The sequence below is a fragment of the Amborella trichopoda genome, chromosome 4 (assembly GCF_054954075.1).
Source record: "Amborella trichopoda isolate Santa Cruz 75 chromosome 4, AtrichopodaSantaCruz75HAP2 v2.0, whole genome shotgun sequence".
Taxonomy (NCBI): Eukaryota; Viridiplantae; Streptophyta; class Magnoliopsida; order Amborellales; family Amborellaceae; genus Amborella; species Amborella trichopoda.
In genome coordinates this window covers 13,544,321-13,557,987 of record NC_142339.1, presented here as the reverse complement: position 1 = coordinate 13,557,987, position 13,667 = coordinate 13,544,321, and the positions used below count along the sequence as shown (strand labels likewise).

General features: G+C 37.1%; 1 protein-coding gene across 18 annotated transcripts in view; it reads left to right on the top strand.

Moving 5' to 3' along the window:
• The window catches only part of LOC18423214 (Small GTP-binding protein), a 95,098-nt gene that overhangs the window by 17,572 nt on the left and 63,859 nt on the right, over positions 1–13,667 (top strand). For all 18 annotated transcript variants that reach the window (XR_016054184.1, XR_016054182.1, XR_016054183.1 and 15 more), the window contains 2 exons: positions 4,157–4,213; positions 4,358–4,423. Coding sequence is in view for 9 of the 18 variants with exons in the window: in XM_088864929.1 (XP_088721055.1) it covers positions 4,157–4,213; positions 4,358–4,423 (123 nt within the window). In the remaining 9 variants the exon portion in view is untranslated. The remainder of the gene's footprint in view (positions 1–4,156; positions 4,214–4,357; positions 4,424–13,667) is intronic.

The following is a 13,667-nucleotide window of genomic DNA, read 5'->3' as shown; positions in this document are numbered from 1 at the left end:
AAGAAGAGGAACCTTTTTAACCTTATTTTTTGTGAAACTTATTCGAAGCGCTAGATGAACAAATTAGAAAAGAAAATGTTTTTTTGTTCCTAAGGGTCTGGTTTGACCATCCATCAAATAGATGGCTTGTGCTCACTGTTGGGATTGGGCTGTTAAAAACAAAACATTTTTATGGTGTGTTCATCTTCTTTTATTTTTTTATTTTTATTTTTTATTTTTATTGTTTGTTTGTTGGTATGAGAATAAGTGGTGTGCAAAAGTTTGGGTCCATTAAATACCCTTAACACATATTTTTGGCCTTTGCCGAACTCCTCCATGGCACACAAGTCCTCTCACACACACACACAAATATCTATAGAAATAGACACATATTGTACATATGAGATCATGACGTTTCATGCACAAACATGCCAAACCATGAAATATAAAATTGGACGGCTTATTTCTCTACATAAGCTCCAGTGGGAAATTCTCTTGGACTGCTACTCCAGTCAGTGGTACACCTCGAGTTGCTTGATTTCACATTGGAGCATTGTTTAAGAAAAGGTCCGCCCAACGCTTAGGCTCCCAAAGGGCCCTAGTCTGCACGTGTGGGCTTAGGTGGCCCTCGCTTGGCACCAATACTTGGGTGCCTGCCTAGGTGGCTCAGGCTGGCGCCCAACACCCAGTCCTTGGGCTAGCACCCATGGCCTAGGTCCTTTTTTGTGTAATAAAAGAGGCCCTTGAGGGCATTTTGGGCCATTTTGACCCACAAATTAGACTTAAAAAGAGTATTGGGGGGTATTCTACCCCCTCTGAAGTGCAGGGAAAAAAATCAAATTGAAAAGCATCCAAAAGATTTATTCATTATTATTGGAATTTATTTAGGGGCTAGTGAAGGTATTAGAAGAGGTTTGCGGTGAGTTCTAGCTCGAATGATATCAAAAACATCAAAGAACATAGATCGAGCAAAAATGTTAGTTTACAACCTATAGTTGCTATTCCTTTCTTGGATTTGAGATGTCTTCCCCAGGGTCTAATATGGGTGGGGATCTGGGATGGAAGTATTTGTTAACTCGGATAAAAATGTCAAAACAAAATAATGTGCAATTTTTGTGGACATCTGTCAAATGTCAAGATAATTAGGTTCAAGAAGCATCTTTCTGCTATTAGACGGGATATTGCCTCATGTAAAAAGTTCCCGATTTTGTAAAGAAAGAGTTTATTGGCTACATAGAAGTTGCAAAAAGTAAAAGATAAACAAAGGAGAAGGATATAACATAATTGAGGGCTGGGGTTAACGTTTTGGTGATGATGACACTGATGGAGATGATGGAGGGGAAGAGGAGGTGGGCCATGTGGCAGCCTCCTAGAGTTCTAAGAGGGGTTTTAGGTCTAAGAGACCTCATAGGAGAGGGCCCATTGATATTTTTTTTACCCCTAACATAGAGATTTCTGTTGAGAAAGGGAAAGGCAAGGGGAAGAACTAAGTGATGCCAAGAAATAGATATAAGAAGTAGGATAGAGGCCAGTTGATTTAGCATATTTCTAGGTTGTTTTATTATGAGGGCATTTTTTCTAATATTGCTCACTTAAGCAGCTTCCATACAATGTTGGAAACAATTGACCAATTTGGGCCATGGTTGGAAGGTGCAATCCCTTTTGAACTTTTAGAGCCACTGCTGAAGAAAGACAACATACTAAGGAGTACCTCAAGTCCCATAAGGATGGGTGGGCTCAATTTGGGGTTTCCATAATGACTGATTCATGGAGTAATTGGAGAAGGAGTATCATGAACCCATTGGTGAATTGTCCCTTGGGTACAATGCTTTTGAGATCCATTGATGCTTTTAAAAAAGTTCATGATGCCCATTATATATTCTTTCTTATTGTTAAGGGCATTGAGGAGGGAGGAGCTTGTAATTCAAGTGGTCGTGGATAATGCCGCTTCTGATTTAGATGCAGCTAATGTGCTTTGCCAGAAATAGTCCTTGCATATTCTGGACACCTTGCGCTGCACATTACATATACCTTATGCTTGAGGCTATTGGCAACTTGTCTAGTATTAAAGGGACACTTTCTAAGGCTAAGGAGGTCACAATCTTTGTATACAACCACACCATTATCCTCAGCATGATTGGTAAGTTCTCAGAAAAGGAGCTAGTGATGCTCAGTGTCATCAGATTTGCTACTGCTTACTTGTCTTAAGAGCATGTATAGTAGGAGGATCCCATTGAAATCTACGTTCACTTAAGAGGATTGGAGCACATGTAGGTGGTTTGGAGATACTAAAGGAAAGAGGGCCCGTGTTATTATTTTTTCTAAGTTTTTGTGGCATGGGGTAAAGCACTCGCTAGCAGAATTTGTACCCTTAGTCAAGGTTTTGCGCTTGGTTGATGCTAACAAGCCCTCTATGGGATTTATAGATGATGCACTGGAAGGAACTAAGAAGGAGATACATAGAAGTTGGGCAATGATGAGGCCAAATATGGCCCGATTTGGAAAATTGTAGAGTGTCAGTGGGATAGGCAACTTCATAGACTATTGCATGGACTTGGGTACTATTTAAGCTTGAAGTTTTTTATGCTGACCTAGATATTGAGAGGCAAGATAAAATCAAATTTTCAAAAAAAAAAAAAAAAAGAGAGAGAGGAAAGATAGAATTATGGATGGATTTAGTGAGTGCCTTTAGAGTCTAGTTCTTGAGCTAGAAATCCAAGATAAAATGTCTGCTGAGGAACTCATTTTGTACAAGTGTACTTTGAAGTCATTCGGGAAAGAAATGACAGTGAGACCAAGGACCAAATCAGATCTAGGTAATATATTTCATTTGGAATTTTCTTTCAAGTTCCTTATAACGAATGTTGTATTTTAAATTCTCTATTACGACGATGTTAAATTAATTATAAAGATTGCTCCCAAATTGCAGCCCAATGGTGGAGCTAGCATGGGAGTAGTGCTCTAGACCTCTTGAAGATGGGTATTAGGGTCTTGAGTTTGACCACTTACTTTATGGTTGTGAGCAGCAATGGAGTTTGTTTGAGATGGTATTTTTTGTTCTTTTCTTGCTACAAGTTTTTTCTATTTTGGAAGATAAAGACAAAGTACATTAGTACCGATTTAGATGACTTAATATGTAGTAGTAATCATGCATTTTTTTTTATAGGTGCATACAAAGAGAATAAATAGGCTTGAGTAAAGTAAGCTCAATGATTTGGTATTTGTTAGATAGAATCAGAGGCTTAAGGAGAAGTTTAATAAGCAAAAGAGGATCCCATTGTTTCGAAGGATAAGGAGAATGCTACTTAGTGGTTGGATGAAGACCTCAGTATTAAAGAAGTCTTTCCTTGGGAGTGTTTGACCTAGGATGTGGTTGAGGAGGCTACCGGTTTAGCTAGTAATCCTAGGAGGGCCACTCAAGCAACAAGTGTTACTGGTATTTCACAAGGGTGAGGGAGATAGAGGAGGAAGTAGATTCAGATGAAACTGAGGAAAATGAGCAATATGTTGAAGCGGGTGATGATTTTGATGATGATGGCCTCGATTCAAAAGGAGATGTAAGTAATTATGAAGATTTTGACTAATAACTATTGAAGAGACGAATATCTCCTCTCTCGTCTTTTGTATTTCATTTTGTCTTTGATATTACATCCTCTTGTATTGGACATTTGGATTATTGGTTTTATACTTTTATTGGAGACTTGGAGTCCATGTGACTATGTCTATGTGAGTGTAATTGTGTATCATGATCGTGTGTCAGTATGGAGTATGGGTTGGAGAGTTGGAGACTAACTTATGTATGATTTTTCACTAAATTGACAATGATTTGAAGTTTTGAATGTGTTTCAACATTCATGCATATGTATTTGCATGGAAAGAATTAGTCGGAATACATATTAATGCAAAAAAATGCAAAATTAACATAAATCTCTGCACATATATGCATTTGGACAGCATTATATGCATATTTCTAAATATTTTTCACCTAAAGGTGCCTAACGTTTTAGGCGCTGGCCTAGGGCCTGGGCGTTCAGGCCGACCCCCTAGGGGCTGCCTAGTGTTTTTTGAAACATTGCATTGGAGAATTATTAGTCATTTTGATGTGTTTGTACCAAAGGTAAATTGTCTTATTCAATGCTTTCCCAATGCTAATCCCCTTTGGCCATTTTGTGACTAGGTTTCCCGTTCTCTTGCTGCGTGTGAGGGTGCTCTTCTTGTTGTAGATGCTTCACAGGTAACTTGTTATTTGAATTTCTGTTTGTTCAATGGATTTGCATGAAGATCTTGGACTTCAGTGGAAATCTGATAAGCATTTTCAGGGATCTGTTATTGTCCTCAATGCTTAGAACTTTGTTAATGTACATTTCTTTTGCTGCAGGGTGTGGAAGCTCAGACACTGGCTAATGTTTATTTGGCACTTGAAAATAACCTGGAAATCATCCCTGTAAGCTCATGTCATGATCTTAGGTATCTTTCTGTTTTTTCCTTGCAATATTGCATCACTCAATGATTTGAGTTCTTAGAAATTGGTAAATTCATTGCTGGATGAAGTCGGAATGCATTAGTGTTTTTGATTAGGAGGGGTTGGTAGTGTGTTAGAATTTGTCCCAAAGTTGAATGTTTTATGAAAACTAATTTTCTTCTTAATAACCACATTTAGAATTTGTAAAATACAATTGCGGTTTAAATATTTAATTTCTTTTTTAAAATTTAGAAACATTATAGTTTCCTTCCAAAAATTTTGTTGTATGTAGTTTATCTTTGACCAATTTGAATTAATTTGAATTTCCTTATTATCCTTTGGTGAGAGTAAAGGAATTCTAGATAATTCTAGAATATTATGTTTAATTTGTCAAAATTTTAGATAGATTAGAAGTGGATATGGGTCAAATCTCAACGGATAAGGTTCCTAAAGATTCACTCTTGATCATGATGGCTGATCTTAGAGATGAATGACTCAGATTAAATTTTCTCTCACCTCACTGATCACCTAATAATCCTAGATAATGTTGAACTCAATTTGATTGAGACTCACTCCCTAAGCTTTACAGGCCTATAAATAGAGGGGCATCTCGCCCTTATTCAACACTGAACCTCTCCCTTCTCTCTCTCTTCTCCATGGCCAGATGCCCCTCTCTAACCTCTCTCTCATCTCTCTCTTTTTGTAGTCCTCTCTCTCTCTTTCACTCTTAAAAGGGGCATGCTTCCCTGCCTAAGTGCCTAGGGTGGTATGCCCAGCATGAAGAAGAGAGAAAAAGAGGGGGCATTCCCAGCCCTAACGTTACTTTTAGGGGAGGTGCTAATTGTGGCATGCTCCAAGGTTAAAAAATGGGTTCTTTGTGAAATCGTAATTGTGACCCTAGCTCTTTTGCTCCATTAATTTCAGAAAAAGAGTCTAATAGGTGCTTCTTGTTGGAATTATGTCATTTTAGGGCCTTAAATTTTGACATTTTGGATAGCTCTTGACTTTCTTTGGGAGTAATAGAGCGACATGACTCTAGGATCATGGTGTATTGGGACTGAGAGTCATGGAACCCAAGTGAGTTATGAAGAGGATTTATATGCATGGGAGGTATCGAGAGGGTTGAGGGGTACCTCTTAGTCAGGTTCTGTTATTATATTTGTGCCTCATGATTGTGTGATGGGCCAGGGCGAAATGATTTATGTGTTTATGTAATTGTGTGATATGAGCTCGATGATGAGATAGCCTTGCACGGGAAGCTTATGGCCAATAGAGGGCATTGGAAAAATCCCCGACACTTATGGGTCGTTTGGGACACTAAGATATGCAAATCCAGGTTTTGTGTATCTAGGTTTTAATGGCCTAAGGTTGTTTGGGTGTAGTTTTTGAGATCATATCCTGGATATCGACATCCTCAAAACCACTCATATCCAACATTTGCTCATTCCGAAAAAACTTGGAATGAGCAAATGCAAGGTTTTTGGAAAGCTAGCGTTTGTATTGGGACACGTGCATCCTCCTCCTTTTCATTCTCCTTATTATTATTATTTATTATTATTTTTAGTACAATTATTATTATAATTATTATTCCAAGTATTTTGTTATAAAATATCAACATTATTAACATTAGTATTAATATAATAATATTATATTGTAATCATAACATATAAGATCATTATATTTTATTTAATATTATGTTATTGGCATAATATATTGATATCATATTATGCGAATATTAAAATATTGTATATTTTATTATAATATTTATTAATATTATAATATTATGTTAAAACTAATAAAATAAAATTTAAACATTAGATTAATATAATATCATAATATTTTATTATATTAATGTTGTATTATGTGCATATTAAAATATTGTATCTTTTATTATGACATTTATTAATATTATAAACTTTCAAAAAAACATTTATTAATATTATAATATTATATTAATACTAACAAAAATAAAATAAAATCGTTAGAACCGTCTTGTAGCATGTGGATAAACAATCGCAATTCATGGGAAGCTGCTTCTCCGGGGATCCACTGGTAAGACGTAGGCACATATGCCAAGAGAGGAACCCCTGCACCATGTGTGCACATGTTATCTAGGGGGTGCACTAGAAATCAACCTATACTGATTCAAGGTCATTCATTGGTTTGACTTTGATAGGCTAATATCATGAGCCTTTGATTATACATTGTGGATTATGAGTCTGTTGCATCATATCAAGAAGGTGGCACTTCAGTGGGAGTACACTGTGTCTGACTGACCTAGGTTGAGTGATTTATGGCCCGGGTTCATGTCCATAACCCTTATTCTTGGACATGTGGCACCACCGTTGAGGGTTTATCGTGGACCATCCCTTGCTGAGGTAGGAGAGATACCTAGGGATGTTGTTTATAGGCCACTAGAGCTGTGTGGTCTACTTAGTGCCGAGGAAGGGCCTGTGAGAGGAAGGGCCAAGTCCTTGATAAAACTTTTGCATTATATACATATGACAACCGCATTTTGGAAAGCAACCCTATATAGAAGAACGCATGTACATGTGCATAGAAGACAATAGTGGGTCATGGATCCTTGCATAGGTGGAGTCCTCTGATATTCAATTATTATTTGACCTATAGGATACCTATTCACTTCTAAGTTGTATTTCTGTATGTTTTAGATTTTTGTGGAACTCCAAAATTATTGTTTTCACTTAAAAATGCGTTACTGTGAATTTTAGATATTTTCAGAATTTTAAAATATTTTATTTGCTTAAAAATGCCCTTAAAGGGTTCTTCTGGAATTTTAAAATTACAAGGGCATAATGGTATAATCATTATCTATTAAATTGTGTGACACCCACGTGGAGGGACTAAGGACCCAACTCCTCATGTGTGGGGCCCCACATGGGGGGTGTCACGTGCAACCCACTAGGGCCACCTGTCCCTCTTTATGGGATGCCCCATTTTATTTCGCACATGTTATTTTATTTAAGATAAAAATATCTTATTATGTGTCTTCGAAATTTTCTTACTGATGAAAATATTCTTTAAGAAAATCTTTTTGTGTAATTCTAGAAGATTATGATTGACTGGTCAAAGTTCTAGATAAATTCTAAGTGGATATGGGTCAAATGTTAGGAAATTAGATTCCTAAAGATTAACCCTAGATCATGATGGCTGATCTTATATATGAATGGCTCAGATTAAATCTTCTCGCTCACCTAATAATCCTAAATAATATTGAACTCCTAATCTGATTGGGACTGCCTAAGCCCTAGAGGCCTATATATAGGGAGGATCTCCCCGTCATTCATCACATTGAACCTCTCCCTTCTCTCTCTTCTCCCCACGCCTCTCTCTCTCTCTCTCTCTCTCTCTATTAAAAGGGGCACACCAGCCTCCCAAGGTAGCACACCCAACATAAAGAAGAGAGAAAAAGAGGAGGCACATCCAGCCCTAGCTTTAGTTTTAGGAGAGATGCCAATTGTGGCATGGCCCAAGGTTAACAGAGGGCTTTTTGTGAAACCCTAATTGTGATCCTAGCTTTCTTGCCCCATTAGTTTCAGAAAGGGAGTCCTCTTCTTAGTTTCAGATTGGTCGATTCATCAGGTTCTAGGGTCGAGTATGCCATTGGTTAGGTGATCGAGTATGGAGTGTGCCAAGCCCTTACCCTAGGCAAAATTCAGTAAGTCTTCCCTTAGTTATTTAATTTTATTTATTGCTGTTCTTGTTTATTCAGTTCCTAAAGTTAAGTTTTATTCAGTTTGAATAAAAGTTTTATTTGTGGCAGTAAGGTATTAAGATCCTAGATTGTACTAGGTCTATTTTATTATATTTATGACACTTGTAAGTATAATTTTCAGTAATTAATAAAATAAAAGAAATAAATATCTGAATTTACAGCTTGGAATTCTACATTGCCACTTCTTTCAGTTAATTAGATATGTCGGTATCTGCATAGTCCAAGAAGTGATCACTTAGAGGTGGCAAATAGGATATTAAGTTACATAAAGGGCATTACAAATAACCTACTGCTTTGCTTAAAATATAATCTTAAGGATTTTGAATTCTTTAAGGGGACTTCCAAATGTAGACTGGGCTGGAGATTCCAGCACAACAAGATTTGCTACAAGTTATTGTCTGTTCATAAGCATCAATTTGGTACTTGGTGTAGCAAAAGTCAAAGAATAGTGAAGTGGTATGGTACAAAAGCGGAGTACCGAGCAATAGCAGCATTCACTTCTGAAGTCTTGCTACTGTTCTTGGTATCAAAATTGTGCAATGGCATTTTATATTGTGATAATCAAAGTGCCATGGTTATTTCCACGAATCTAGTGCTTCATGCAATGACCAATCACAGTGAAATAGATCAAGATTTTGTGAGTGAGAGAATTGAAGACAAAGAAATAGTTGCAAAGTTTGTTGGAACCAATGATCGTGTGCCAAAACATTTTTTCTGACCAAGAAGAGATATATGCTTCTAAAGGCAAATTGTCCATGATTGTTGCTGATTCTCAACTTGATGGGGCGATTATATGGCTTTGATAAGCAGTGACATACTTGTAAAATTATGTTCATATTTGTTTTGGTTTTTATCCACATCATATGTAACTTGTAAGCATTGTCAATGGCATACTTGCAATTTTATGTTGGTCAATATTTATGTAATGGCAAGAACATCCAAACTTAAGACATCTTTGGGCGATCATAACAGCTAAACCCTTACATCTCACATACTTAAGACATCTCACATATTTATGTAATGGCAAGAACATCCAAACTTTAGACATCTTTGGGCGATCATTACAACTAAAACTCTTACATCTCACATACTTTTGAATCTTGTCCTTCTCTTGTGTATTTTTTAGCATCAAATATGATGTGTCCAACTACTTTAGAAGTTTCAAATGATGCATGTATCATGTATTCTTATCAATGGAGAAGATGATACCTACAATTCAATTATCCATTTTATGTAATCTACGACCCTCTAAAAGCTTTATGTATTATCAAAATGACAAAATCGTTGTGGCATAAGCTTAGCCAAACCATAATAATTGTCCTCAAATGTGTCTTGGTTATAGGCCTTGAATTAGAAAAATGAAAATCCTTTATGGCGCGTTTGTTTGCTGGAAGATACATGTTCCCTGGAAAAAATAAGTTCTTATTTGCTGGGAAGGGGACTTATTTGTTCTGGAACGTTAAAATAAGTTCTGGTTACTGTGTTTGATAACTTGCTGGAATGTTGAGGAAGTTCTAGGTTCCTGTGTTTAATTACATGCTGAAATGTTGAAGAAGTTCTGGGTACACCTGTTTGATTCACACTAGAACTTTTGAACTGGAGACATGTCAACCCAGTTTGAACCATTTGTTCATTTTTTAGTGATATGGGGAAGATTTGTGATGTATGAAGGAAATTATTATAACATTCATAATCTCTAATTGCATCCCAAAGTTGATATATTATTATTATCAACTTGACACTACATTTGTTGTGTAGCATAGTTTTATCATGTATATCATTCATTGAGATCTAATGCTATCTGGGTTCCGTCCACTTTCCTTTGAGGCATCATTAATTTTTTTTTGGAGTAGTAAACAAAAGGGAAAATAATCTATTCAGCAACCATTTAATGAAAGGATATCTTGCCCATTGATTGCAAAAAAACAGCTAAGGGAGCGTTTGATCATTGATGAAATACATGCCCTTTGATCCGTGGTTATGATCAACGAAATAGAATTCTCAAATACTAAGGTTTTCAAAGTGTTGGGGTTCCATCGTATCGTGAGAGATTCATATGAGGATCATCCCAAAGGAAAACAAACAAATTAAAGTAAACAACCAAGCATAGTAGACACCGAAATTAAAGCTTGTCCAACCATCCAAACAGCAAACAACCAAACTTACGAGATGCCTTTAGGAAGACATCAACATCTATTTCTTCCCCTTTCCACATGGCTTCAACGATCCATGTGCATCGCTCCATGTTCTTCCTAGCCTGAGCAGCAACAGTCACCTCCCCCTTATTCAACCGATCCATCCACCACCTCAGTGCCAAATATCTGCTGTAATTTGTTGAATACAGGCATAGACTTGCCATGGTATTTCTTCGCAAAACTAAACTTCTGTAAATTCAACACATGTATGTATTGAATTTGTTTGAACATTGCACTAAAACCTGCACAACCACATAGAAATAACAACAGAGGCGTTTTCAACTCACTGTTATATACTGAGCCCATAGGGTGGTTTGATAGTCACCATATTTCTAGCATGATAAAACCCAAATCCTGATTGTCCCATAAGTTGTTTTACTTCCATGTACTCTAACCTAAGGCGTTTGTACTTATTCTTCAGCCGTTCCAAGTTAAATGAGTTCTCATATTAGCTTTCCGTGAACTGTGTCATCCGGTTCCAGGCACCTTTCTTGAGGCCACCCCCTTGCTTGACCTCTTTCAACAAGAGATCAATAAATTGGGCCTCCTCTATAGGGTTCCATTCGGCAATTTGTCTTAAATTCGTACTTGCCGCTGCCATAACTCTGTGTCAAAGTAGTGTTCACCAAATGCTGACACGTACTCTTAACTTTCATTAAAAGCATTAATCAAAAAGTTTGTATTACACAAAAAGTAGAAAAAAGTCCATATATGTTCCTCACCATAGTAATTGCGTTTGCCTTCACAGGACATATCGCATAATTTGAAATATTGAAAATGACATTTGAAGAAAGCATCCCATTGAAAAGCATGTCAATAAACTGTAATAGCTTGAACACAACATAGAAAGATACATTCACCACACATGCATCCATATCCCAACCAGTAAAACAACATCTCATTCAACAATGGTCTGTAATAGTGACATTGCATCATTGAAACGGTCCCAATGTTCTCTTTTGTGTTCTCATTTTAACTCTTAAAAAGGAAAGCCAATAACAACTAGAACTATAATGAAAGTAAAGATTTTGCATATGTTATAGTTATAGTGATTAAGTACTGCATTGGTGCTTGGCCCATATGATTCCCTGTCGTATCCATGGAAATGTTGATGGGTAATGCAGTCAGGATTGAGGTATGTACACATTGCCTTTTGACCTGACGACATTGCTAGGGCTTTTGAGCTTGGAGGCAGGGGTGAAAGGAGATAGGGTTGAGGGCTCTGAGATGGGAGGAGGCGCGTTGCTAGGGCTTTTGAGCTTGGAGGCAGGGGTGAGAGTAGCTAGGGTTAGGAGCTCTGAGATGGGAGAGAAAAAAGCATCGGGCAAATAAGTTCCCAAATGCCCTAAAACCAAGTTCCTGCCCAGGGGGTGGAATTTATTTGTTCCTTTTTTCATAACTTAAAACAGAAGAAATGGGGAAAAAAAGATCCTCAAAGCTTGTGGACACTGTAGAAGTTCTTGTTCGTTAAACATGGGATTGCTACGGTGATAAGAAGAAATTGTTTCTTCCAAACAAACGTGCCCTTAGGACCAGTCAAGAAACAATAGTTTGCCAGTCTCTTGAAGGCGCGAAGCGTGACTGAGACTTGAGGGTCCACATCATAGGGGAAACCTTACCGAAAATCACATATGTGCCCTTGTATGTGATTTGAGATTTGTTCGAGACACTATAATAAACACTGTGCCCATACAGATTTGAGTTGTACTTGGGCTTTGCGGGTTTCAAGTTTTGCATTTCTTTTACTAGATATAAAAATAGCAATATGTACTACATGTGAGAAAAGGATGGCTTTTATTTACCCAAGAAAAGAAGAAAAGGACGGTTTTTCTACCAACTGTTGGAGATGTGATCCTACAAGACTTGTTCCCTTTATGTAGTGTGTAAAATAAAGCCTTCATGTATTATGGATCCAATATATTGCTAAATGGCTTCATAGTAAGGTACTCCCTTGCAAAGTGCATTGTCGAAGGTTAGTGGAATATTTGAGCCACCTATACAAGGAGGAAAGAATGCGTGTGGTGTTTAATGCTTGGCTGACAGCTTGACATGGAGTTCTCTTTGTGTAAGACAACTTTAGAGCTCCTATGGGAAATCAAAGATATGGTTTTACCTGGCTCTCCTAAAACTTCTTTAATAAGAAACGCCTTTCCATGGAAGTGTATTTACCGACTTATGAGCTGGTCTCCATATTCAAATTCCATTCATATCATGGATAAAGTGAAGGTGTATAGATATCAAGTCCAAGTGACAGAACATAAAATTTCACTGCATTTCATATCATCATATACAATTCCAGCCACTAAACTTGGCCTCAAATACACTTTTAAAACAAAATAAGATTCTAATTGGTTCCTTGACTTAGTCTAAGACACAATATTCTAATTGATTAAGCACTTGATCATACACATGATATAAAAAATACAGCAACATACAAATACATTGCCAAATTATACATAAGCTTGGAAATACATCATATACTTAAATTCAAACTCGTATCTCCACCAAATACAAGTATTGCGTGTGTGCATAAAATTTGATCATGGGAAGCCGATCATGGAAGTCATGTTGCCCGGTTTACGGCCTTGGGTCTTCATTATGTACCATGGGAGGATTTTTGATGGCATAATCACATAGGTCAATAGCAACATCAAATAGGGAAGCCTTTAAACATCATATCATCTACACTTTTATGACACATTTTAACATATGAGAGGGTTTAACAAAATGGTTAAAAAACTATGGAAAAAGTGGGAGAAAAAGGAAGTACAAATCACACTATTTGGTGAGAAAATCGATAGCATGAACATGGATATTAAGACATAAATCGTCCTTTTAAAATCTCACCAAAATAATCAATTAGAGAGTGAATCAATCTACTACGAGGTTTCAAAAAAGGTCTGCTCGGCACCCAGGACACATCTGACTGCACGCTTAGGCTTGGGTGCTCCATTCTGGGCGGGCGCCCAGCGCCCATTTTTGGGCGGGTGCTTAGGAATGTGGGCCCTTTCTCGATTTTTAAAGATGCCCAAAAGAGCAAAGGGGGTAATTTTGACCCCCCAAAGGATTTAAATAGGTTATGGGGGTTATTTTCAAGTCCCCAAAGTTAAAATAACACTTCCATAAGCCCTCAAATATCTTAGAGTATTGTTTTTGGTTAGAAGAAGCTTCCTAATCTTTTCTTTTCTCATTGGAATTATTTTTAGGGTGTTATTGGAGGTATTAGAAGACTTTTGAGGTGATTAGTAGCTCTATTGAAGTCACAAACATCGAAGAGCAAAGATTGGGCAAAATA